This window comes from Zeus faber, assembly GCF_960531495.2.
Source record: "Zeus faber genome assembly, chromosome: 3".
Classification (NCBI taxonomy): Eukaryota; Metazoa; Chordata; class Actinopteri; order Zeiformes; family Zeidae; genus Zeus; species Zeus faber.
In genome coordinates this window covers 27,827,406-27,855,274 of record NC_137190.1, presented here as the reverse complement: position 1 = coordinate 27,855,274, position 27,869 = coordinate 27,827,406, and the positions used below count along the sequence as shown (strand labels likewise).

General features: G+C 44.6%; 3 protein-coding genes across 3 annotated transcripts; 2 read left to right on the top strand and 1 right to left on the bottom strand.

The window, feature by feature from the left end:
• Positions 1-3,202: 3,202 nt before the first annotated feature.
• On the top strand, positions 3,203-11,042 carry slc24a5 (solute carrier family 24 member 5; the record flags this gene model as incomplete). Its single annotated transcript, XM_079998081.1, has 9 exons — positions 3,203-3,341; positions 4,538-4,717; positions 4,823-4,906; positions 5,027-5,130; positions 5,324-5,424; positions 6,004-6,290; positions 8,318-8,524; positions 10,113-10,214; positions 10,720-11,042. The coding sequence occupies 9 exons, from the start codon at positions 3,203-3,205 to the stop codon at positions 11,040-11,042; spliced, it is 1,527 nt and encodes a 508-aa protein (XP_079854207.1).
• A 755-nt stretch (positions 11,043-11,797) lies between these two features.
• On the bottom strand, positions 11,798-21,375 carry myef2 (myelin expression factor 2). Its single transcript, XM_079997124.1, has 16 exons — positions 21,246-21,375; positions 20,155-20,363; positions 19,366-19,418; positions 18,536-18,543; positions 18,343-18,436; positions 17,948-18,139; positions 17,700-17,853; positions 17,554-17,603; positions 15,730-15,790; positions 14,826-14,969; positions 13,994-14,080; positions 13,731-13,826; positions 13,568-13,633; positions 12,739-12,893; positions 12,446-12,497; positions 11,798-12,299 (listed from the first exon to the last, which is right to left on the bottom strand). Exons 1-16 carry the CDS (start codon positions 21,362-21,364, stop codon positions 12,136-12,138), a joined length of 1,704 nt encoding a protein of 567 aa, XP_079853250.1. The 5' UTR covers positions 21,365-21,375; the 3' UTR covers positions 11,798-12,135.
• A 5,642-nt stretch (positions 21,376-27,017) lies between these two features.
• Positions 27,018-27,263, top strand: ctxn2 (cortexin 2; the record flags this gene model as incomplete). Its single annotated transcript, XM_079998211.1, has 1 exon — positions 27,018-27,263. One exon carries the CDS (start codon positions 27,018-27,020, stop codon positions 27,261-27,263), a length of 246 nt encoding a protein of 81 aa, XP_079854337.1.
• Between the last annotated feature and the right edge of the window lie 606 nt (positions 27,264-27,869).

The window sequence follows — 27,869 nt, the reverse complement described above, 5'->3', positions numbered from 1 at the left end:
TTAGTGCACTCGTTAATCAAGGTCCCACCGTATATATTCTGGGGTCGGGCCTGATGACGGGTGCCCTAGTGGCCCAATCACAGCCTGTCACGGCCGAGTTGAGACTTTGTTGGTTTAAAGGAGCTTTCAGCTTTATTCAGTGCCGCTGTCTGGAGACAGCTTAAGGCACAGTAAGAACTCTCGTTCTCCATTCGCAAAGAAAATAGGATTGTAGCACAACCCCAACGTTTTGCGTGATGACAGGGATGAATGAAATTCATCAATAAATTGAGCTTGACAGCATTTCCAAATAACATGCAATATGATCATGAACTTCAAACAAATAGTATCATAGATAGTAGGTATATTATTATACAGATAATATTTTATTATTCTTGGATATTTATTTCACTAATCTTCTGTATCCTGTTGCACGTTATCTGTGAAAACAGAAGGAAATATGGATCTTGTTTGATGAATTGGCTATTTAGCAAACACATTAATATTAGATAGCCCTGCAATGATGATGTTTAGCAAATAATAACAATAGCAAATTTTGCGGAACAGACACTCTGCCGGGGGTGCTGTCGCCCCAACCGAGGCAGTCGCACGCCCCACCCCTCACTGCGGCTTTCTGTGTGGAGTTTGCATGTTCTCCCCGTGCTCACACGGGGTTTCCTCCATCTAACATCAGTAAGGACCCTCACCAAAAACATGCACAACATCATCGTCTGACCAGTGATGGACATAAGGAAACAGGTCCCCGGGCGCGTCGTCGAATGCTGCCCACTGCTCCTGGCTGCCCCCCCGGAGGAAGGACAAGCCAAGATGGGTCAAATGCAGAGGCCACATTTCACCGGCCGCCATCCAAAGCCTGTGCGTGGGTGTGTGTATGCATGTGTTGTAGTGTGGCGTGGCGTGTGATCAGTAAAGATTCTTCTTCTTCTTCTTCTTCTTCTTCTTCTTCTTCTTCTTCTTCTAATAATCAATTAGCTGGAAACCCCCTGGAACCTCTTGGAGGCCACCCGTGGGTCCCCAGACCCCTAGTTGAGAACCACTGCTCTTTAAAGCAACACTATGTAACCTTTTACCTTTAAATAACACCTTTAAAATCATTTTGATGGTACACTGACTTGTAATATGTAGAATAGTGTGGACGGATCGACACCAAAAGTATCGATACAACCAATACTACTTGAAGATTGATTCTAGCATCAGTAGGATCAATACCAAAAAAATTCAGTATCACCCACCCCTTAAAAAGAATGACACCTCTTTAATTCCCACCCACCCCCCCAAACGCCTGTTGTTGCACTATGTAACTTCTATGTTTGGTACAAAACTGTGGGAAAAGTGTGTTATGCTTCGTGGCACTACGGTACTTCCTTGTTGTTTGGCTCCAGTAATTACCATCTTTTTCCTGGTAAAATGTATAAAAAATTCTAAATGTCCGGTAATAATGCTCACACAAAACGTAGCCGCTCTACCGCCCCGACAGCGCGAGCAAGACGGGCCAGTGGTGTGCCCGGCACCCGCGCCACGCCGCCGCACGCCGACCCTCACTTTCATTGCGCCACGGCGTTTGTTTCATCCTCTGCCTTGTGCGAGGCGAGCCGACCTGCCAGGCCGAGCACATCTGGTACCTGCGCCGGTAGCTGGGGGTCCCCTCCCTCCCCCGGCTCCGGGTAGCGGCAAAGTCCATGCGAGGGCCGCTGTAACCGGGGTGTACATTATATTTGCGTTTGTAACATACAGTAGACTGTTATTGAAACGTGACCGATAAGGTTCCAATTTGTCCGGTAAAATGAATTATTTCCGGACACCGGACCAAGTCTTAAGACAGTGATGTCAAAGTGCAATTGCACTCAGAAACTGCATAGGCGCAAATACCAGAAGCTAAAAATGCTCAGTGTCTCTGTATTTTCGTGACTTATTTAACAGACACAAGTGAAGTCCACTCCACACAGTTGGTGGTAGATAAGTTGGCCACCAATTGCACCCAAAAATATAAACTTTGAGATCAATGTTGATTCAAATGTGGGAATCCCAACAGGAAATGTTGGGCACGTATGAAATGACAGTGGAAGGCGACGCGCATCATCTTAGCACCTGTCTATGTGGATTTTGAGATCACCGTGGAGTCATGGCAGATATTGTACCTACTTGTAATTTATCTAGTTATTATGTTTGTGTGTACATACAGTATATGTGCATATATAGCCTACTGAGTATGTGTATATATTCCTGATGTGCAGTTACTTTTGTATGTTTATCTGTCCACACAATGCAAGTAGGATTACCTCATTGTGATGTGTACAGTATCTATCTGGACAGTTTCAAGTCATAAAGGTTTCAGTCATAAAAGCAATTACAAATTTGGTAAAAATAAATAAATAAATTTAAAAAAAAAGATAAAAAGCTGAAATGAAGCGCAATAACTATAACATCAAAAATGAAGAAATTATTATTATTATTATTTTTTTAAATGTTATTCATTGTCTTACATGAATGTAAATCACCTTGACTTTCATGCCAAGATGAAAGTAAAACGGTTTATATAATAATTATATATATATATATATATATATATATATATATATATATATAATTAATATATTCGTTTATTATGATGATGATACTTTTGATATTATTGTTATTATTATTATTATTATTATTATTATTATTATTATTTGTAGTAGTAGTAGTGGTAGTATTAGCATTCGCATTATTAATAACGCTATTCATATAATTTGGGATTATTATTTGCAAATCTTGGGAATACTTACTGTATGGCTGATTTTGTTGTAAACACAACATAAAAAATAAAGACAAGCGTCTCTGGTTCAAGTCACTTGTGCACCGACGGGGCGTGTTGTACAGGGTTGTTGTTGTTGTTTTTTGTATTGTAGTCCCTCCACCCAGAGACTCCGTGGGTTCAACCCATTATCTAACTCACTCACCCGGGGCTTTGGAAGTGGAGTGGAATGAATGGGTCCCGTGATGCCCCCACCACCGCCCCCCCATCCACCCCCCCCCCATCCACCCCATTGTAACTCATCCTTAAAAGATGGTCCCTGGGCCCGCTGAGCTCTCCCTCGGCCTCCAGAGTAGCGTCGCTGCGGCTCGCACGACGCTCGCTTTCCTCCATCCCCACGCCGCCTCCGCCCGTGCCTCCCTCTCGCCGTCTGTCCTGTTAACTCCTCCGACCCGAAAGCAAGCCACCATGCGCGGGACCGCGGCTCCGCACAACAAGAAGAGGAAGGACTTCGTTCCTTACTTCCTGGGGTTGGTGCTCTTCCTCTACTGCGCGGTGCACCTGGTGTCCCAGCGGTCCGGACGCAGCCGGACCCGCCGGGCTCTGGGTGAGTGGTGTCCGCCTGTGGTGGAGGCGCTGCTCGTCCCTGTTGACATCCGCGCGAGTGGAACCGTGTGACTCGAGTGAAAGGTTTTGCTGCGGGAATGGAGGTCACTGCTAGTTTGGTCTGTATTGGTGTGAAGGTGTATTTAGTTATTTATATTAAATGTCTTATTATAATTATAATTATAATAATAATTATTATTATTATTGTTGTTATTAGTAGTAGTAGTAGTAGTAGTAGTAGTAGTAGTCATAGTATGGATGCAAACCGGCACAAGTTCTTATTTTTTGACGGGGTGAATTCTTAATAAAGAGGTTTATCGTTTACGATGATAATTCTTTGGTTTATTGCGTATCACTTATTTATTTCCTATTTTTTATTCATATTGCTTTATGATTATTGCCTATTTCTTGTCCGTCTGTCTGTCTCTCTGTCCGTCCGTCTATCTAGCTACCATTTCTATTATAATTATTATTAATATTATTATTATTATTATTATGGATGCAGACTGGCACAAGTTCTTGTTTTCTGTGTCTATCTGTCTACCTGAGAAGAAGAATCTTTACTGATCACACGCCACGCCACACTACAACACATGCATACACACACCCAGGCACAGGCTTTGGATGGTGGCCGGTGAGATGTGGCCTCTGCATTTGACCCATCCTGGCTTGTCCTTCCTCCGGGGGGGCAGCCAGGAGCAGTGGGCAGCATTCGACGACGCGCCCGGGGACCTGGTTGTCCGTCGTTGGTCAGACGATGATGTGTGCATGTTTTTGGTGGGGGTCCTTACTGATGTTAGATGGAGGAGTGTGTGTATATATTTTTCATATACACTTATCAGGGTTTATACGCGCCTAGATACGTATCTGAGCAGTTAGGGGGTTAAGTGTCTTGCTCAAGGACACATCAGCACGCTACTAGGAGGAGCTTGGGATCAAACTAGCAACCTTCTGCTTACTAGACGACCCGCTCTACTTCCTGTCTGTCTGTCTGTCTAGCTTTTTTATCTGATCTATTATTATTATTATTATTATTATTATTATTATTATTATTATTATTATTATTATTATTAGGGGTCCATTCCCTGTATCATTGGCTGCAGCTAAACTATTATTATTATTATTATTATTATTATTATTATTATTATTATTATTATTATTATTTTATCAACATATGATGGCCTGCTTTCATTACAGAAAATGAGACGGAGTGCATCTCCCCACAGTCCTCAGAGTTTCCAGGCGGTTTCTTCACCGTGCAGGAGAGGAAGGATGGAGGACTCGTCATTTATTTCATGCTCATTTTCTACATGCTGCTGGCGGTGGCCATAATATGCGACGACTATTTTCTACCATCTCTGGAGGTTATTAGTGAACGTAAGCATTTTATGTGCCCTGCCCCCCCCCCCACCATTCTCTATGATCGTGTGAACACCTTTTCTTGCTATATAACTGTATCTCTGGTTGTCCTGTGTGGATCAGGTCTGGGACTGTCTCAGGATGTAGCTGGAGCTACATTCATGGCAGCTGGCAGCTCTGCGCCTGAACTGGTCACTGCCTTTCTGGGTAATCATCCATTTCTCAAGTCAAACACTGGGAGAGCAATTTGCCATCGGCGTTTATTCACGGTGACATGACCCCTCTTTGACATTGTTTTCATCTTGCGTGTGCTGCTGTGTGTGTCAGGTGTGTTTGTCACAAAGGGGGACATCGGGGTCAGCACCATCGTGGGATCCGCCGTCTACAACCTCCTGGGAATCTGCGCCGCCTGCGGACTTCTGACCTCCACGGTGCATACTGACACACACACACACACACACACACACACACACACACACACACACACACACACACACACACACACACACACACACACGTAAACACCTAAAACAGTGCTGACTTTGTAGGTCAATGCGGATGGATCACTGTGTATGCTGTAACCCATAAATAGATGTTTTGTTTCTCCTTTGCTTCCTGTATTAGGTGGGGCGGCTCACCTGCTGGCCCCTGTTCAGAGACTGCTTGGCATACAGCATCAGCGTCGCCGCGGTGATCGCCATCATCTCTGATAACAGAGTGTACTGGTAAGTACAGGTGGGTGGATGTTTACTACCCGCCACCCCACGCAGGTGTTTATTGCCGCTCTCGACTGTAATAAGGCAGGAACCAAAATAGAAAGGCTGTAAACAAAACGCCAGCTCACTGCAGAGCTGTAAAAGAGCACAGTATCTGCTTCGTAATTCATCATCTCCGCCCTCGCAATAAGTGTTTATTGAATCTTTCCCAATGTACTCGCAAGGGTACATTTCCTCTCATTAGTCATAGCACAACACAGCACGGTGTATTTCCTTGCTGATCTACTGATGTTTGTGGCGTTGACACGAAGATGGACACACCCCACGAATACACAATTTGAAAACAAAATTCACAAATTGTACTTCTAAAGAAATGAGAGTCTGAAATATTATGGGTCGTTTTGAAGAGTTTGTTCTGATGTAATTTTTTTCATTACTGTGTAGTTAATGTGATGGTGGAAGTTTTAACGAAAAAGCACCTCACAATTCCATTTTTTTTTTTCGTTAAAATTGACTTCAAATTTTAAGAGAAACGCCTTCAGTTGTTCCCCCGTGTGTTTCCTCTCATGTCAGACGTTTGGGTTGCAGGTACGACGCCGCCTGTCTACTACTGGTGTACGGCGTCTACATCGTGGTGCTGTGCTTCGATCTGCGCATCAGCGAGTTCGTGCTGCGGCGGTTCAGCCCATGCTGCACCTGTCTGGGCAAGGGCGGAGCCGCCGAGCCCGGTGAGACCCAGACCCTGGTGGGCTGGAGCAACGACACCAGTCTCCGGGTCCACCGGCGCTCCAGGACCGACAGCGGCATCTTCCAGGACGACTCGGGATACTCGCACCTCTCCCTCAGCCTGCACGGCCTCAACGAGATCCCCGAAGGTAACGGGGAGGAGCCTCATACGGAACCATTCACCTTACATTGAACCTTATGACTCCTTTCGTGGAAATGAGGGATCAGCCAGAGAGGATCAACAAACATTATATTGGTGAACACATTTAAACGTAATACAACTGGCTTATCTAATAGAAAGAAAAACAACGATTTATTAAAAATTATAAGCTAGATCAATCTTAGTGAAATTGTCAGAGTGTGTGGAGACTTCATCTAATATGTTTGTATGCTGCATTATTAAATGTTTTCCCCATGGGGAAAAAAGTTGCAGCCAAAAGTGGGATATTTTGTAAACTAAAGGCTTTCTTTCCCGGTTCAGTTCGGACTTTGGGAACAGCAAATCGCAGAATGTGCTGGGAGCGGAAATTGCAATTTCCGTATTTCAAGTTTAAAAGAGACGAGAATGGCTTCGTAAATACAAACGAACCAGTGACTGAGTCGGCACACACATAAAGCAGGCCAATTCGCTTTCGAGTACAACACACAATGGTGAGTCAGAGATCCACAGTTTGTCATGAATCTCAGAGCCCCATGACACACACTACCCAGCATGTGAAGACAGTGAGCAGAGGCATTCATGTACATCACATCACAATTATCAATAACAGACCCCATTTTCCGTTTCTCACCAAAAGAATTGCGAGACTTATTTCTATAGTAAAATCCTCGTAAAAGCTTCAGCTTTTTTGTAATACAGTGGATATGCGCCTTAAAAGACAAGCAGGCAAATAAAAACCCTAGGTATTTTAAAGGAGATAGCCACACAGTTTTGTTGACCATTTCTGGTACCAATTTTCTCGGGGCGAGTTTTGTTTTATCTGAATTTAGAACAAGTCGCAGTTGACAAAGCTGTTCTTGTACTCTATCAAATGCATACTGAAGACATGCGAAAGGCTGAGCAGGAGTGTGTGCAAAGCAGTTAATGACCGTGTCATCAGCGTAGAAATGAAAGGAATATTCAGACCGAGGCAATTCATGTATATGGTAAATAATAGTGGGCCCAGAACGGAACCTGGTGGGACCCCCTTGTGGACTTCCAGTACCTCTGAGGGAGCACCCTCTAACTGAGTAGCCTGGGTTGTGTATGTGAGATAGTTTGCATGTTCAGAAACTTACTTTTTCACTGACCGGGAATTCAAGGACCTTAGCCAAAACAGAGAGTTTAGTGAGTGGTCTGTAATTATTTAAGATAGTTGGGTCGCCTCCTTTCAAAAGGGGAAATAGCTGCCTTTTCTTTTCAGAGGAAGAAACGGGTAAATTTGTTTCTCAGTTGTCGGAAACCAAGCCGGTCGGCCTTTATTCCTGACTGACGTGCCCTGGCCCACGCTGGGTTACGCTCGTGAACTGCTTCGGATAACTCGGTTGCAAACCAAAGATTCTCGCGCCCCTCAAATTCTCAATTTGCGTGGGGGGAGGGCGTGTTTGTTTACAATATAAATGAAGCGTTCATGGCAGCAATTCCAGGCCGGGTCAACGTCGTCAAAACAGGAAAATTCCATCCCAGTTAAAATAATACAGATCATGCAAGAGAGCCCGCCCAACCAACGTTTTTCCACAAAACGCGGCTTGCTCTCAGGGGTCCCCGTGTGTCGCACGACCGCTATCGCACGAGGAGAACTCGCATCACTTGGGAGAACACATGATGCGACTCATTTAAAGGGCATAGTTGTTAAAATACAAGTCGATGAGTGTTGATTTTCATAAACCTTTAGGATTGGGTCTTGTAGGGGAATTCATTAATCGTGTGTTATTGGGGGAATCACAATGTGCTTTCAACGCGTCGGACGCAGGCGTTGGACAGTCACGCTTTAAATCACCAACCGACACTGTGTTGGATTTCAGTTAGTGGACAATGAATTATTAAGGGCATTCTACATTCTAATTCTACATCAAGAGCTAACATAGACATATCAATACATGTTATATTAAAAATAAAAACTAATTATGAAAGAAGAAAAATGTCTTCTAGTCTAATTTTCTTTCTTTCTTTCTCCCCGACGACCGTCGTCTGCAGAGCACAAGAGTGTGTTTGCGATGCCGGAGAGCGACCTGAAGAGGATCTTCTGGGTTCTGTCTCTGCCGGTGATCGTCCTGCTGTTCCTGACCATCCCCGACTGCCGGAGAAAATTCTGGAAGCCGTGGTTCATGGTCACCTTCCTCATGTCGGCCGTCTGGATTTCGGCTTTCACATACGTGCTGGTGTGGATGGTCACCATTGTCGGTACGTATGTTGCTTTTTAAACCAAGATTAATCCGCCACTTAGGTCTTTAAGGTTTGTCGCAGTGGCCTGAGCCATTAATCTCTATTAAAACCTGTTAAACGGGCAATTGGCTAAACATTTATTTCGAGACTCTTGAGTAAAAAAAAATATTCTACATATTATAGCTTTTATCTCTGATTACTAACAGCGTAAGTTATACTTTGAAGTGATTTAGGGAACCTCATTTTGCGGATTAGGAGAAATCGTGAGGGGAAAAAAAAGTGTCTGCAGCAGAGTCGAATCACATGTTGGTCTGCTGGGTTCATTCCTGGAATGCCATTGTCCGGGAAGGTGTGGGGGGTAATGTAGTTCCAGTGCAGATATGGGCCCAGGCAGGATTAGAGTGTGCCTCAACCCCAACAGCAACACAGTCATGTGGGCAGAAGGGTGTACGTACAGAACAGCCTCCAGACGCCGCACCGTTTTTTTTTTACGTCGGCAAGAGAAACTACCAAGGGAAATAACTCTGACCCGAGATCAGGGGCGGCCGCGGCATGTGACGGAGGTAGACCTACTCCAGCATAATGGGATTATTATCCCGTAGCTGTCACAAAGGCTCACATGGGGGAAACTGTAGAGAGCTGACTGCTGCTGAGCCTCGTAGTGCCCTTTGGGAGGGAATGGTTAATGGCAGTGCTTGTATTTCATCATGCTTCCCCGCATGCCTTGGAGTGTTGTGTTATGAAGCAAGGGGTAGGGAGATTTCTGTGTGTTTAACAAACTCTGGCACAAAATATACATACATTTACATTGATTTCTTATAGCAGGGGGTTTAAAAAAAAAAAAAAGCTCTTATCCTTGAGTGTATTTATGAATAATGTTAGGGTGTAAAGCCATCAATATTCTGTTGCATTCATCTAACGCAGGGGTGTGAAACAAATTTTCGGGTATGGGCCAATTGATCAAAACATGACTTCATATGGGCTGGACTACTTTTTGTTAAACCATTGGTTAACATTAACACAGCCTGCTTAGATGCTCTAGTGGGAGGAAGGAAGTAGGAATCAAGCAAATTTAATCATTTCTGCTATAACTACAAAGTGCTTTATTTTATTAAATTAATTTCTTCCTATGAACAACATTGACCTCAGCTAAACTGCAATTGATTCATTTGGATCTACATTAATTGCACACATATAATGAATCACTGAATAGATAACTGAACTGTCACTCCTCCTCCAATTTCTTTCTGTTATCTTCTGCTCATTTGGGCCGGAACTGTTAAGTTGGCGCGGTACATGACTGAAACAGAGCAAGCCAGATAATCAGCTCATCGATTGTATTTCCTAGTAGTCGGCTTATGCCGTCACATCATTCACATCAGCAAAGTTACAAGAACACTTCAGAAGACATCTGAACTGGGGCAGTACACACAACCCAGATACTACAAAGTACTGAGTATCGATGGTATTAATCTTGCAACAAATTATGGAAGATTTTACTTTCTGTCCAGAAGTCCAACTATATATATACATATCATTTTATCCGTGACTCCCTCCCTCTAGTTTGTATTTTTCGTTGGATCTTACCATGTCCATTTGTCCACAGGAGAGACGCTGGCCATCCCTGACACAGTGATGGGGCTGACTCTTCTCGCTGCTGGAACCAGTATCCCTGACACTATCGCCAGTGTCATGGTGGCCAGAGAAGGTAACAGACCCCGTTGAAGTCATTAGGAAAATATTCTACCGCCAGGTACAATGGCTCAGTGAACTACTCGAGTTGGGGGCTTATCTATTAGTCATCATTTAATACATATAACATACACAATACAATGGAGACATCAAAAGGCTTTCACACTTCATAAGCCTTCAAAAATGTAAGAAGTGTTTTTGTTTGAGTGGTTAATGGCTGCTTAACAGCCCGTTTATCTTTCTATTCTTGATGGTTGCCGGTTTTTTGACATCTACGATCTGTCCAGTATGATCTTACTGAAAGCAGGTATTGCTTTGTGATTGGCTAAAAACATACATACTAACATACATACGTTTACTGTTCCGTTTGACCACTCAGCAATATACGACACCTTCACCTCCTCCGCTCACGCAATTGGTTTATCCGGGATAACTGAAATATCCAGAAACAAACTAACTTGAGCATTGATGATGGAATTAAAGCACCTCTTTGGTCATTCCCTTTTGTTTTCACCCCTCAGGAAAAGCAGACATGGCCATGTCCAACATTGTGGGCTCCAATGTGTTCGACATGCTGTGTCTGGGTCTGCCCTGGTTCATCAAAACCGCCTTCGTGGACACCGACAACCCGGTGGAGGTCAACAGCACCGGGCTGGTCTTCATCTCGTCCACACTCCTCCTGTCCATCGTCTTCCTCTTCATGGCCGTCCATGTGAACAAATGGAAGCTGGACTGGAAGTTGGGGAGTGTTTCTCTCGTCTGCTATATCCTGTTTGCCACGCTGTCCATCTTGTATGAGCTGGGGATAATTGGGAATAACCCCATCAGACTATGCCGTGACTGAGACCTGAGCCTCCCAAAGGATGTCAGTCAGAATTGAAACAATGTCTTAAAGAAACCTCCAAGCCCCCCCCCCCCCCCCCCAAAAAAAACAACAAAGCTCTGAAAGATGGCTGCTGGTTTGGTTAAATCTCTTAAAAGATGGTCCTTTGTCTGATCTTGTTAGAGGTCTGAGTAGCAATGACCATTGTCTTCTGCGAGACTGTCAAGACAGTCTCGAATATTTATAACAAAATAACACTTTTTTTTCACGACTTTCTCCTGTAAATATATATTGCAATGCACAGCAAACCGAGAAGTAAAATAAAAAAAAAAACGGGGTTTGCATATCGCAGATACGTTTTCAAAGAGTACTCGGTGAGTGCAATTACCCAGAACTGCCCAGTCAAACTCAGGAAATTAAAGGTGTTAACTGAAGTCATGTGTCCTTTTGTTCAGATGTGTAAGAAATGGGGCATTGTCCGAGAAGTTGCGATAACCTTTTATGAGCTGCTGGTTATTGCTTGTTTGGGAAATGGGCAACAGCAATAAAATGTGAAAACGTAAAAACTTTCCACATGCCTGTGTGGCATAAGTGAGACAAACAAGAACCCTGATTGTTTTAATACAAACATTCACCGTTGGCTGGAAGTAGGAATCATAAATATTTAACTGCTGACCTTCTGGGTTAAATCAAAAGACACTAGGTTTGGATCAGGGAACTATTCAATTGATATTTTTGTTTGCCGCCATTGTATATCGGGCACTCGCATGTGGTTTTCTGAAAAACTTTTGTTTATTTAACATTGTCAAGACGATGACCAACTCAAAAGCTTTTATCTTGGTAGATTGAACAACAACCAGTCTTAAAAATTGAACAAACAAAGCAAAAAAATGTATTTGTCCCAATAAACCGTCTAGTGAATCAAAGCAATGGGAGTTTACAAAACAAATAAAAGAGGAAATAAAGTTTTAATATACCAACATTGGGATGTAAAATAGTGATCACGATAAGAGATATGGAACAAATGTGTTTTTAAAACAAAACAAAAACATGGCGTAAACGGTGTGGGGGGTGGGGTGGGTGGAGGTGGAAGTGGTGGTGTCGGTGGAGGCGTCTAGGCGTTGCGGTCGATACGGACGTCCACCTCCCTGCCGTTGATCTTGGTTCCGTTCATCATCCTGCAGGCCTGCTCGGCGCTCTCGGGGGAGTCGAACCTCACCGTGCCGCAGCCCTTCGACCGCCCGTTCTCCATTTTGATCTCGGCAAACATCACCTGGCCTGCGGAGGGAAGGAAGGAAAATGAGTCTGAGGTTCATCAAGGGTGGCCGGCTCCTTTTCATCCACGCCCAGAGTGTGGGAGCTAAAGTTAATGTGTGTTTCGCTGTGATATCTTAATATTCGTTTGGGTTTCCCAGAAGACGTACCGCAGTGACTGAACTTCTCCTTCAGCTTCTGCCAAGTGAGGTCATAGGACAGCTGGAACACAAACAAGTCAGGTCACAAAACTTTACCATGTCTGCTTGAATAAGCCACACAAACAAAAATGAGTGATTTTGAATGAGTGAAGGATTTTTATTTTTTTTTATCTTCCAATTGTTAAATTAAATTTAAAAACGCTATTAGAATGTTTATAAAGAAACAAACTCTATAAAAAGGTTTTATACTCCACTTCGTCATATTCCATGATGCAGTTTAATGACATGTTGGCTTCTCTTACATTTCTCACAAATATTTGACAGCCTCCCTTGGAGCCGGAGCCCCGGTCGGACATGGTCCCGCCCCCGTAGCCCCCAAAGCCACGGTTCATCTCCATTCCTGCCATGCCCATACGGTCGAACCCAGAGCCCATGCGGTCGATTGCCATATTGCCACCTGCAACAAAAGCACACAGCGATGCAGGCGGTCACGTAAGATCTGAAGATTCTTGAAAACTGCGGCAGATGGAGAAACCCACTTTCGTCCAGACCACTTGTAGCAGGTCTTTTTAGGATTATTTTTATTCAAGGTTTTCCCCTATAACAAAACGTTGAGGTGGGGCGATAGTCACTGCGAGTGCATAAAATGGCCACAAACGCAGACTTTTCTCGGCCACGTAGGGTGAGGCGCTTGGCTTACTTATTCCAGTTATTTCTGAAGCAGCTTAACGTAGCTCTGAAGAGATTAACATTCTCATAATGGCCCCAACACGAGAGAAACATGCTCTACACCTGGTATGGACACAAGGTCAGTTCAAAGTGGGAGAAATTATGCTATCTTGTACCCAGCGCACAAGTTCCCTTCCTTGACAAGCAGTGAAGCAAGAATGACTTTGCTGGTAGAGTAACCCTATCATTGTAGTCCTAAGCCGTGTTGACTTTTACATATTTGGGTGAATCAACTGTCACACTGTCAATTATTTAGCACAATCAATGACAATTTGAATGCAAAGGTGATGGGAAGGCTGGGAACGTGCATCCATCTGACCCCGGCATATCTCTGGTATGGCTGAACTGACGAGCTGAGACAAAACAAGGAGAGAGGAAGAAGGGATGGAATGACTGATGTACCTAGTCCAGTGCCCATGCGCCCCATGCCAGCATTGCCCATGCCTCCTCCAAACCCTCCACCTCCTCCTGAGGAGAGAAAGCATGCCGGCAGGCACCACGTTATAACAGCTAGCCATACGATGACGGCACTAAAACACACACGCACACACGCCACTGGACTTACCCATTCCTCCAAACGAATCCCCAAAGCCTCGATTCATCTGCATGTCACTGCGGCCAAATTCACGGTCCATCCCACCCATTCCGGACCGGTACATATCTTAATAAATACATATTTACGATGCATATTTTTAAAAGGGGAGCAGGGCATTGATACGACATTGATGACGAAGACCATATTGTCCACATATTGTTGTTTCCTCCGCGTGGGACTGGCAAAAATAACAGGTGTGCACACAGCTACATTTTTGTCCAGTGGCTCCTCACCTCCCATCCTCCCCATGGGTGCCATGTCTCTCCCTCCAAAGGCTCCCATGTTATCCATGCCCCCGAAGCCCCCCCCGCCGTCCATTCCTGTGAAAAGCAGCACAGAGTTACACCGTGCCGGTAGCACTGGTTCAACATAGAGGAGGCGAGGACGGTTACTGATCTCACCTCCTCCGAGTCTGTTCACTCCCCCGAAACCAGGGCCATCCATACCTAGAAGAGACTAACAGCGTGTTAGGGCAGGTCAGGGTTCACACTAGAGGGGAAAGTTTGATATTCCACGAGAAAATTCCATGTTCAAGTAAACATTTACTAGTTAGTCAATGTATGTGAAGTAAAGAGTTTTAACTGGCTCTATCATACCATATTGCTCTGTACCAATCTAACATAAGGAATAGGAAGCCGATAGACTATTTTGCCTTTTACTTAACAGATAAAAACCAAAGCAGAAAAAATATTTCCCAACTTTCCCTGTTTGGAAATGAATGCTCAATATTAAACAAGTTTCCAGAAGATTTGTGGCAACCATTGAAGATAAACTTGTTATATGACTCAGAAATAGAGGAAACGGTCCACAAGTCTTTCAGCTGAACCACAATAAACCAGGACTTTATTGGCTGAACTAGAATTGCACTCCAACACAGCAGATCTGCGTCTTTTAAATGCCTCCTCTGATGCCTTTGCCAAGATTCTTTTTTTTTTTTTTTTATTTTCTACATTGTGTTCCTCAGTGGCCCTGGAGTAACAATTTACTTATTTTGCACAACAATGAGCTGAATGTGAATGGCTGACTGACCTCCAGGCCCCATTGAGCCCATGCCGCCGCCGCCGCCGCCGCCTCCTCCTCCCCCGCCTCCTCCTCCTCCTCCTCCTCCTCCCCCGCCGCCTCCTCCTCCTCCCCCTCCTCCACTCATCCGGTTGGCGTTGATAGGCTGTCCCCCTGGTCCCAGGCCCATACCTATACCACCCAGGCCCCCTGCAGACAGACAAACATTCATATATTTACATATTGATAGCTGATAGGGATGAGACAGATACACTTCAGTATCACAAGTCTGTCAGTGACAACTTCTTTTAATAAGGTCATATTGACTCCCAAGTTATTTTATTTGTTTACACGAGTCCATGCCCGTTCAGTCCTGTGTCCCACAATGGAAAATGAAACTGCCAGTTAAAGACAAACAACGGGGAAAGACACTCTTTGTGACTTAGTCACAGAGCACTGAAGTCCTCGCTGGCTTTTTGTTTAGTGAGTTTATTAATATTTTCAACACTGCACGTATTTGGGTCTCCAGTAATATACCCACCAAGTGTGAAGTAGATTGGATAAACGGTTGCAGAGATGACAAAGGAAATTTATAGCTAGAGACAGATGATATAGTTATATAGATGTTATTCATTGTATTACTTGGCTGTATTGACGCTTCTCAGTTCGTATCATGTGCTGTGCATTGTGTTTTGGTCAGAATTTCAAAATCAAATAATTTGATCTGTCCTATTTTTTGATAAAGGCTTTTCTGAAGATTCTGTCACAATTGTGCTGTACTATACACTGCAAAAATCAATCAATTTCAGGCAAGCAATGAACATCCACACAAAGACTAGCAGCAATAAACTTGAAGGCGGAAGTGTTATTGTCGTTTTCCAGTAATAAGTTGAATCGATTTGTACAACTGTCACTTGTACAACTACAAAAGATTGACAGGTCAAACATTAACAGGAGGATAAGCGCTTACTTGGTAATTGAGGTGCCTTTTCGACTTGATGGAAATCGTCAGGTGGAAGAGATTTCTCATCCTGGAATAAAATAAACAGGAAATCTTATTAAAATGCAATAACAATTTTATAACAACAAATTGAACACAACAAACAACAGCATAACAAAACGCAAAACAACAGCATAATAAGCGATTATAACTATTCATTTAGGTCTGAATGGGGGGATGGGGGGGCCATGTGTCCATCAGAGTCCCATATGGGGGGGGGTGGACTGTCATTGCGCTGGGGCACGGTCTGAGCCGTGGTGGGGTCCACGTGGCCCTTGCCCAGCCTGCTGCACTCCTGCATTGATCTGGTTGGGCTTCGCCTATCTCACCCAATGCTGGGAACTCAAACTCAGCACATGCGGGGCAGGAGAAGTGCGGGTGACTCGGGTTCGATATGCTCGGATGGCTCGCACTCCTCATATCCCGCAATTGTAACTGCATATACAAACAGCACATATTGAGCACTGGGGTTTCTGGGATTGCGGAGTGGATTGGTGTGGAGGTGTGATTGGCGGGGGGGGGGGGGGGGGGGCCCCCCCTGCCAACTGTGTTCGGGTCCTGGAGACTTGCTTCTGGTGGTCTCTACGCAGCCCCGCAAGGAGCCTTCCAGGGCCCCTTGGTGGCTGTTTGCCATCATGGTATGGGTTACAGTACGTGAGGCAGCGGTCAGCCTTGCTCCCGCTCAATTGCTCTACGGTGGGTGCTCTGGGTCCCAGCGGTCGTAGAGGAGCCCCTGCTGTCTGCGAGTGATGGCAGGGCTTAATTCACACCAGGTGGGTGGATGCTGAGGTGCCCCGACCTCGATTACGTGGGTGAGTGCTTGGGGCTCGGGCCAGGTGGGTCATCATTGCAGTATGGTGGGCCTCCCCTTTGCACGGGGTGTTTGTGGGTGGGGGGCCTGATTCTGGGCCCGTGGTGCGTGTTTGCCGCCCACAGCCCGGGTTCTGTGCTTGCGGATGTCTCTCATGCCTGGACAAAGGGGTGGGTTGCATGTGTGTACCTTATGGGTGCAGGGTCACTTTGTGCTCTCTGGGACTGGTTTGTGCACCTCGGGGTCATGTGTGGGTGTTGCTCTACAGGCTCCCCGCTTCTCTGTGGGTTGGGGGTCTTCTGTGGCTGCGGTGCATTATGCTTGGAGCTTTCTTGAGGTTGTGGGGTGGCTATATGGCCGGGGGACTAATGGGCGGCTGCGAGGCCTTTTCTGCTGCTTGGAGGCGCTACCAGAACTCATTGGTCCTGTGTATTCACTGGTTAGCACGCACACGCACACACCTTAACATCCTCCTGATTACATCCTTCTCCCTTTCTCTACGTGGAAGAGGCCACATGGCGTAATTGCTGCTGCAATTTTCGTCGACTTAATTAATCATGTTTTGTCAAATATATGCTGTCGTCTGTTTCTATTTTTATATTTTGTCAATTAAATATTGTTGTTTGTGTCTATGTTTATCTGTCTCACCAATTGTGATCCTCCCTCCCCCTCTTGGAGATTAGCTGTTTATAGATCAAAACATAGTAAGAACGTTCTCCAAAGAGGGGGATTGGCGGCAGTTCTGGATAACAAAAGAACTGTGCTCTTGTCATGCCACATGTCCACAGGACAGTTATTGCAAGCCGTTCTTGATGATTAATAAAGAGTTGAGAATTTGAACTCCACTTGCAGATTAACTCTGTCTTGGATGCAATGGATACAAATACACTGTGTTGTACACCAAGCCTGCTGACAGCACAGGTTAAAAAAATTAAAAATAAATAATAATAATAATAATATTAATAATAATAACTAGGTCATACCATTTTGACGTGCATCTGCCTGTTAAACAGCATTTGTCCGTTGAACATGGCTGGAAGAAAAGTCAAGGAGGAGCTTTCTGAAAGTGTGTCAGGTACAGCTGTATGGATTTAAGCTTTACTGCTTTGGTTCTAGTTTCAAAGGATACATATGGCCTGCACGGCCTCCAGCGGCTGCTCAAAAGTCACAGTTCCCATGCCTCTGCTCTTGCCGTCCTTGTCCTCCTTCACGTCAGCCCGCTTCACCGCACCTGCCATGCTGAACACCTCCTTCAGCTTCTTCCAGCCCACCTTGAAATCCAGCTGCCAACGTAACCACAGAAGAGGTGTAACAACCATTTAATGCAAACATTTTCCTCAAGATGTTTGGCAAAAGCGATGTTTGTGCAGTCCTTACGTTGGCCACAAACACCGTGGTGCCCAGTCGTCCCGCCTGCAGGGAGCTGATGACGTCTGGTGGGATGTTGGGGTTGTTGGCGATGGATGGGGGCAGGTTCATCCCACCCGGAACTCCCTCAGACCCTCGGGCGCCTGGATAGATTCCGCCCATGTGCTTCAGCATGCGCATTGCATGTTCGCCATAGGGGTCCTTGGGCATAAGAAGAAAAAGTCAGTTCCACGACTTTCTTACAAGGCATGATTTGTTTCCTATTTATGGTTGTGGGTGCACAAAAGGCAGATTACATTCCTGGCATCTATAAATATACTTGGTAAGAAATTGGCTATGCAAAAGAAACCAAAATGTCTTAAAACCACAATAATTAAGTCAGAATTTCAGTCAATTGTTCCTACCTCCTTAATGTTGAGTGGCCTTCCACTTAGGTCATGCTTGTTCATAGTTTCTATGGCCTTCTTCACAAACTCTTCATCTTTGAACTCCACCACACTGGAGAGGCAGGGGCAGCAGAGACATCAGTTGAGGCCATGCAGGCTTGAGATTTAGAACATAGTAAAAGTTACGGGAGAACATGAGGGATTTCCTTACCCACAACCCTAAGCGGACGCACCGTGACATCCAGGAAGCACAAATATTCACAGCAGGAGAAATAAACACAACACCATTACGACAGCACATGAACAAATTTTCATCAACATGCTGTCTACATCACATGCTACATTAAATACAATATCTACACAAAAAATTATAAAAAGGTATTACAAATGCTTTGGAATAATAAATGTAAAAAAAATAAATTAAAAAAATAAAAATATGATTCATTTTTTTTTAGCATTTACAGAAAGGTTGTCAAATACAAAAGGATGGGGAGTAAAAATAAATAAATCCTGTTAGAGATATGTTGTGAGCCTATTTTGTGTTTTTTCCCCCAAACAGCTGTAAAATAAAGCATGTTATTTTTTTCTAGAAAGTTCAATATAGAACAATATTATTCGGAAACGTTTTGTTTTACCTTTTAAAAAAAAAGAGAGAGAATTGTGCAATATAAAATGAAGCAGAATTGTTATGCCAGATTTGGAGACACAGAATCAAGGTCAATCAATAAGACAGATCACACAATCCGCATTTCCCTTTGAAAAATGGCCAAAACAGACAATCTTTAACACCAATTGAAGTGACCGCAACAAAAACAAAGATTTACTTTCAGATATGTTAAGGCTACTTTTCCAGAATCAACAAGACATCTCCCTTTCAAGTGAATATCAATCTATAGCCAACTTTCAGGCTCTTGACACAATCCAACGCCAGTTCAGTAACAAACAGACCCAAAGGATCAGTACCTATAAGAGAACTTGGTAAGAAAAGAGACTGCTGAGGGCATTTAAAACCTCTTGCAGCCAGTTGACCACATCACTTACCCTTGACTTTCCTTCTGCATCCTTAAAGAGCTCCACGTATGTAACCTCACCAACTACATGAGACATACAAAGGAAAAAATACCAAGAGAACAAAAAGGGATTTAAGTCACCACGTCTTTGCGTCGCCGTTGGCCTTGGCAATGCCGCTACAGATGGAGAAGTCCAAATTAATGAGCACGAGTCAGTCAGCCCAGACCAAAACCCCACCAGACAACACCATCCCTTTCTGGGAAGGAATCGAGACACCCACAGGCCAAGGCCAAAGAGAAACACGGCTACAGTCAACCTGGGAAATTTAAAAGACTTCAACATTGATCAGTTGGTCAACAAGATTCCAGTCATGGCATTTGAGAGTTCATAAAAGGTACTTTCACCTTCCAGAGGCTCCTTAACACCCCATTGTTCAGAAAGCAATGCGTAACAATTCTTTTCACATAAATTCAGCATGGTTCTCCTTACAACAGGTTTAGCAAAATTATACAACAGTCAATACCACTACTGGTCTGAGGTTACATTTAGGAGCTGACAATACCGTAAACAAGTGACACACACGTGACAAAAATGACTAAGATCGTCATCCTTTTCTCACAGACATATCAGTCCAAACTAAATTGTTGTCCACCCATGAGAGTTAATTGGAGCCAATGTCACACTGTACTACTTCCTAAACATCTGCACTAGTTCATCCAAAGAAAGTTAGGAGCATCCATCTGATAACAAGAGAAGAGAGATCAAGAACAGATTAGCTGAGGAGACAGCGAGGACCGTCTCCATCACCAGAGAATTTACCTTTCTCACGCATTAGATCTTTAATTGCCTGCCACTTCATATCATAGGGGATATTGCTAATGAACACCCGGTTCCTGTGGGCGCCCTTCTTGTCTCCCGCGCCGCCATGTTTGTCTTTGTAGGGATGGTGGCGGTTTCCTCTCCGGTTCCCTGAGGGCTTCTCCTTCGGCTCAGGCTTCTCTTTGGGCGCCTGGGTTTCCTCAGCTTCTCTAGAAAAACATTTTTAAAAATTCATACAGGGCATTTTTGTAAGAGAATATGTCAATGTAAAACCACGGTCGGATAAGTTAAGGACCACCAATCGTCGTCTCAGAAGGTATAACTATCAAGTTATCAATATAGAGGTATTTCGTCACAATTTTGTCAATATTGCCCAGCCCTACTTCCCATTTGAAATATGGCATAAGCACATAAAAGCTGACAACAAAAACAAGTGATTCATAGTAAATGACAGGAAGCCTAACAGGGCAATACTCTCACCCTTCATGAACGAAATAAAGAGCCACGTGTCTTTCGCAAAACCCTGTACATTATATTGTTAAAACCATTTAGTTTTCCGCTCATGTACACACAGTACACGGACAGATTTCATACAAACGTGCACAATTGCGTATTTCTGACACAGTGTTTGTTGATACAGGGTTCTTGTTCATTTTCAGCTGTATATTGCCGAGTTGTTCCATTAGCATATTTTAAAGCACGTTTTAAGGTTTATTGTATGTTCGTATTTTTTGTTCATTTGTCGGTTCATTGCGTATGGGTTTTTTTTTTCCTACCTATAATCTTGCTTTATTATTACCGCCTATTGTTTAGATTTAGGTGAGGTGTGCCGCCATTTCCCTCGGGATGAATGAATAATGTATCCGTCAGTCTCTTGTCTGTCCGTCCGTCCACCCAAGCACCCATCGATCCATCCATCAATTCAACCATATATCTAACCATCTAACCGCTAACACACCATGCCTTTCAACCGCGGGCCTCAGGTTAACGCATTCCCAGATTGTGAGCCGTAATCGGCTAGCCGCTTTAGCTTAGCCAGCGTTAGCCTTAGCGGCTAAGCACACGCAACGAGTCAAAACATTCCCGCTCACATTTTCACGCCATTGGTGTTCTCGACCACCGCCTCGTCGGCCTCTTCGTCCTCGGTGGGCGCGACAGTTTCTTCGAGCATCGAGTCGTCCTCCGGAGTTTTAACGTCCACCGCGTCCATTGTTGCGCGTTCTCGGCAGAGCAGGATGCCCCCGTGTCGCTACGCAGGTCGGAATCTGCAGGAGCGCCCGTCCCAACATAACATCGCGAGACTTGGCGAGTGTTGCCATGCAGGGTGCAACGAGAGCCGGCGCGGAACCGCCAACATTTGAACGGAGGACACGCAATCAACAAAAACATAAATGTTTTCACTATAGAATTCCAATATAATTGTCGTTCTATTTTATATTTACATAAATGATATAATATGTAAAATGCTTATTTGGTCATTTATGTTTTATGCAAGAATCCAGATTGATCACATACGTCGTTCAGTGCGGCAGTGAAATGATACAAGAACAAATTCCAAAGGTTGTGAAAAGCTAAGTAGGTAGAACAAAATAATAATAATAATAATAATAATAATAATATTATGAATTATAATATCTAAATCACAAGAAAAAAAATGCAACAAGCGAAAAGTATAAGCAAAATATATGTTTGTATATGAAAATGTGTGCGTGCATGCACAGTGTGCAGCACAAATCCAAAACAAGCACCAATTGAAGGCCCTTATAGAATATATATACTGTACGTTATAGATACATGATTAGTTATTGAATGCATTCTGAAAAATATATATATATAGATCATATTAATATATCAGTATCAACTTACAAAAAAGCGCAAAATGAACGAATACATGTGTTATGGTATGGTAATATGCTTGTTGGTTGTTGGTACTTTAAGCCCAACAGGTATTTCAGAAATGTATGTGACTACAGGTCATTGCCAACATTCACCTTTATTCGAAGGGACGGTCCGCATAAACAGCTGAATGGTCTGATGTGGAGGATCAAAAGGCTCACACCATGTAATTTCCACTAATCTACTTTTGTCCCTATCTCTACCAGCGTGTTAGAATTTGACCTTTTAAGAAGGGTATCTGGCCATATCATTTTAATGAAGGGAAACAAACACCCCAACAAGCAATTTGCCCTTTTTTGGTCCGGATAATCTTTTATCCAGTTATTGTTGTAGAAATGTCATGAGATTAAATTAAATGGCTGTGTATTATCGGTAGCATCCTGCATGCAATGGAGGCTATTAATGTTGTGTTATTTCCTGAATCTCTTATCTTAGGAAGCCCAAAGTGTTAAATACAAAATATATATTCAAGTTAAAGCTATTCTTCATATCTAATTTGCTTGGATCAGCATAATTTTAGTGACAAAATATCTGTTTGTATTTTGCAACGTGATGCTGCAAAGTGCAAGGTGAACTGGAATTTGACGTCTTGATTTGCAATATTGGAACAGCAGCAGGAAAATGGTGGAATTCGGCCACTCTGCAAATGTAATATCAATGCTGTCTAAGTGCAGTGTGTGTGTGTGTGTGTGTGTGTGTGTATAAAACCAAAGGCCAGCTCCTTACGGGTGCGAATGCTCCATCCAGAATCCATTACAACCAACCATTCGGTAATAGTTCCCTGGGACAGCGTCCAGCAGAAAACGTTGCCCCATACATCATGAACAGCTCGGGTGTCTTGCGAACATCTAACAAAGATCGCAATCATCCTTCAGCCAAGATTGATGAAACCTTCTCCCGGGAAGGGAAGGGAAGGAGAGGGGCAGGCGAGAAACCTTAAGCCCGGTTCCGTGCCGTGTGCGTGGAAACCTTCCTCTTATGTACCCAAAGAGTTAATTATGAACCTAACACCGAAGGCAGCCTTCACCTCCACCTTTGTAACGCCGTTGTGCACGTCACTCTTACCTAAACCGAAAAATATTACCCTCTGATCTATGCGAAAGAATTTGGATGGATGGACAGATAATAACCAAATTAAAATTAACCAGACACCATGACCGGTACAAAATGTAATGACTTAAATCAGTTTGAGATCGAGTCAAGTACCTCTTTTCCAAGCTGTAGCCAATTACATTTCAATCCTAATTTGTAATTGGATAGAGATTCGGCTCTTTGCAGTTGATTGTGCTCCTGCAGTGGAAGTGAAGCTCACCCCCGAGAGGATTAAGGGTATCTGCAGTCTGGCTGAACGGGGTCGGGCTAATGGAGCATTCACGCTCATTGGTGTATAACTGCTCCTTTCCTCCTGTGCGGTTTTCAGTGTAATCGCGCCATAAAGGTGCCAAGTCAAGTTCATTAGCATTCAGATATCATAAGAACAGGCGCTCCGCTCCAGGCCTGTTGTCTAATGGGGATAAACGTAAGGAAATCGCTACCCCACTGTCCACGGGCCAGAGTCGTAGGAACCTGCAGTAGGATAGTGTAGTAAATGAGTCTAAATCTAATATGAAAAATATATATGTGCGAAATTATTACAAATATTTACAAATGTATTCCTTAAGCGTGCAAGAATGTTTTCTGGGTTTCACTCAAAATCCATACAAACAATATAATCATGCATTAATGGGCTGATGCACTACAAATAATAGCTTGTACCGCTAATATCAGATTGGTGTGTGTGTGTGTGTGTGTGTGTGTGTGTGTGTGTGTGTGTGTGTGTGTGTGTGTGTGTGTGTGTGTGTGTGTGTGTGTGTGTGTGTGCGCGCGCGCGTGTGTGCTGTAAGGTTGTGTCTTTTTGTTTATTTGAATGATCAAATGTCTATTATATGTGAAAAGGGTAGACCAGTTTTTTGTGGAAATTCCCTGTTTCCCTGAATCAGATAAGAAGGCAGTGTAGCTGCAATCTTGTGTTCGTGTTTTTTTTTTTTTTTTTTTTGACTTGTCATAAAGATACAAGGTGCATTGCTTAAGTAACTCCGCTTTTTCAGGCGCTGGAAGTTGTATTTCCCTAATTTCACAGGAGCTAGGCTAGTTGCTTCCCTCTGCAGCCTTGCGTTGAGCTAACGCAGTTAGCATGCAGCCCGTCGCTATATCAGTACTGGGCACACAGAGCGATGAAATTGGTCGTGACTTTCTTGTCTGGATCTGGGTAAGACAGACAGAAAGCTCATTTCCCCCAAAAACAGAAGTATCCCTTTAAAGAATGCTTGTTATGTAAGAGAAGATGCTACCTTGCTGACAAAGTGAAAGCACATTAGTGTGAGAAACGTATTCCCAGCCAAGTGCAACCCAGGGCAACAAGACTAATTAGTCTGACGAAAGAGGAAATAGATCATGTACAAACGATCCTGGCTGCTTAGAATTGAAAGTTAACAGGATAATACGGGTTTATTGGTGCCTACCCTGCACTTTATGAAATGTGAATTATCAGCAGTCGACCAGAAGCTCCACCAGCTGAGCCTGTACCAGGCTCCTATACCAGAATATTGACCTCATCTCATCCCAGCAGGACCTCCTCCCTGATTCAATGCACCACTATAACAACATACGCATTCATTCCAAAACTGCGCACACAAATGTCACGCGTTGTAATAGCGGATACCACGGATAGTCTCGGGGGGCTGCACTCTATTGTCAGGGACTGACATTTCACGCAATGACTTGAGCCACTCTGATGACCAACGTATTTTAGCACTTAGTCCCAATCTCTCGTTCCTCATCACCTTTCGGGGAGCCTGCGGTCGTAAGCCTTTAAGCCGAGCGGCTAATTCAATTTGACCAGAGCAAGCTGCACCAATTAAAAAACACATCAGCAAACCAAGCTTGGGGCATATTGCTTTGCGACAGCCTTCACTGCCCGGGCACAAGGGAGGGAGAGAGAGAGAGAGAGAGAGAGAGAGAGACGGTGTTTCTCCCCGCAGGCTAAACCACAATATTCCTGTCACATTTCAGGGGAGCCGCTTTTGAGAGAGGCGAGAACACACCCGGAGGAAGAGAAGAGAATCAGAGGTAGAAGGTGGACCAACCCCAGCCCACCACACCTCACCCCCACCCCTCCCCTCCGGCACACTGCTGCAGCCGCCCTGGTACGGCCGAGCGGGAATGTTGTGAATGGAGGCGGCTGCAGATGAGCTGAGTAAGACTAACAAGTGGTCGCCATGCAGCAGGAGTCGGCGTGCGTGCTTCTGGATGGAGGGAGACAGGGAAACAGAATGATAATGCGGGGGGAGGCGGCGACCGGAGGACCTTGAAAGATGGAGCTAATTCTCTGAGAAGAATCACAGCTTGATCCACCCTGCCACCCACACACCCTCCATACACACACACACACACACACACCACCACCACCACCACCACCACCACCACCACCCCGTATCTCCCCCTTGCTTCGTCTGTATCTCTGTTTTTGTTTTGATCGGGGCGTTCGTCTTGTGTGTGTGTGTGTGTGTGTGTGTGTGTGTGTGTGTGTGTGTGTGTGTGTGCGCGCGTTTGGGTTTGTGTTTGGCACGACAACAATGGGTGCGATATTTGGGCGCTGGCTCAAATGACAAGGAGGAAGTGTGCGAAACAACAAGCAGCAGCAACAGGTCCTTGAGGATGGAACGACGATAACGGTGAGACGCTTTTCCTCCCCACACCACGACCGCATAACAGATTCTCCCAATGCAGTCTCTCTCTGGCTCTCTCTCTCTCTCTCTCTCTCTCTCTCTCTCTCTCTCTCTCTCTCTCTCTGTCTCATCCCCTCCCTCCTCCTTCTCCTCTGCCATTCTCTCTGGCTCACACACGCATGCAATCCTCGCGCACGCTCCCCCATTCCTCATTCCACTTCCTTCCTGCTCTGTATTTCTCTCTTCTTTCATATTTTTCGTTTTCCTATGCCTATCCCCCCCCCCCCCCCTCTCTCTCTCTCACACACACTCTCTCTCTCTCTCTCTCTCTCTCTCTGTTGCTCTCTTGCGCCCTGTCTCCCATCCAACCCCGCTGCCGTCCACTCCCTCTCTGGCTTCAGCCACCTGCTGCTTGGGCTCATGTGAACACTTTGGAAGAAAATAAATAAGGAAGCGTTCCGCCTCCGTGGCCGCATCGTCTGTGTGGCTATGATTTGCCTATCCCCGCAACTCTCGTGTCTCATGGAATTACAGTGTTTGGCAGTGATCCGCTCACATGCAACAGGTAGGGAGCATTTCCTTCTATCACACATACGTAATGTGATGCAGTGTTTTTGTTGCTCCCGTGATGCTTTCACTTGTATGTTTCACATTGCACAACTGCAGTATCACTGCAGTTCTTATTCAGACCGCATGATGTGTAAATACTGTATATATATATATATATATATATATACTGTATATGAAATGCTATTGTTTGGCTTCACCTTACTGTTGCAGAGGTGTCGTTTTTATGCATTGACTTAACCAATCTTCATGCAGCATCTCGCGCGCTTCTGTCCATGTTGGATTTTTGAATCTTTCCGTGGAATTCCCAGAGGGGAAGGAAAGATGAGAGAGAGATGTCTAGGCACATATGTTTGATACCATGCTCAGGCGAGGCTATTTATAGACAACTGTAACCATATGCAGTAACCACATCACAGCAACCACAACAGCTCATTGTTTATGATTTCTATAAACAATAGATATTACAATATATAAAAAATATAACAATATCTTTTCTCCATCGTCCTCGTTTCCTTTGGTGCAGGCAGTGTGTGAGCGTCCAGGTTGCTTTTGCCTCTTCATAACCAAAACACAACAAAAAACAGGACACTAATTCTGAGCCTCCATGTATTCTCCGTCCAGGTAACATGCAGGCTTACGAGCGACTGAGCCAATCGGAGCAAAGATGAGGCATCTGGATGTCAGATTACCATGTGCAGCGTCCACTACAACCACTCCCTTTCTGCCATGAGCGGAAACGACATGATGGCGCACTCCCTGAGTCTGGAGCAGAAGGCGGCGTTTGCCTTCGTGGGGATGCTGCTGGTCTTCCTGGGTCTGCTGATCGTGAGGTGTTTCCGAATCCTGCTGGACCCGTACAGCAGCATGCCCTCGTCCAACTGGGCCGACGGCATCGAGGGGCTGGAAAAAGGGACGTTCGAGTATGCCCTCACCTAGCACAGGGCGGCACGCCGACGTGCTCGCGTATACACACACATATAACCTGACCCACAGCCCCTGCAGACCCCTGAACATTAAAGACCTTTCTCTGTGTTGGACCGACCTAAGAGACCGAGCCGCCTACGCCGTCCATCGCGTGCACAGTGTTAGCTCGGAGCCAGTACGGAGTCTATCTACATTATGCTGTTTATGACCATGTGATTGGTGTTGCGTGCCTGACCGAATCGCTAGGCGGACGTGTCTTCGGATTCTCTGCCCGTCCTTCCGCCTGTGAGGGTGCATTCCAAACTCTTTGATTTTGTTTTGACCCGGCCTGGCTGAAGGCTCCCTTTAACCTACACCTTAAAGTTCAATGTCTCCAGACGAAAACCATAAGGGAGAAGGAGACACAAATTTGGTGGGCCCAGGGTGGAGAATCAGGGTGCCAAGGGATTATTCAGACGTAGTTTGAAGTCTCAGGGACAAGATTAATTACTGTTGAGCGCGGCTGAGGAAGCCGTTCTGCACAAGAATGTATACGGACAGATACAGGGTATTACATTTAACCAGTCTTTCACAAACACAACCAATCAAAGCCAATCTGCGGTGGATCCAAATGGACGG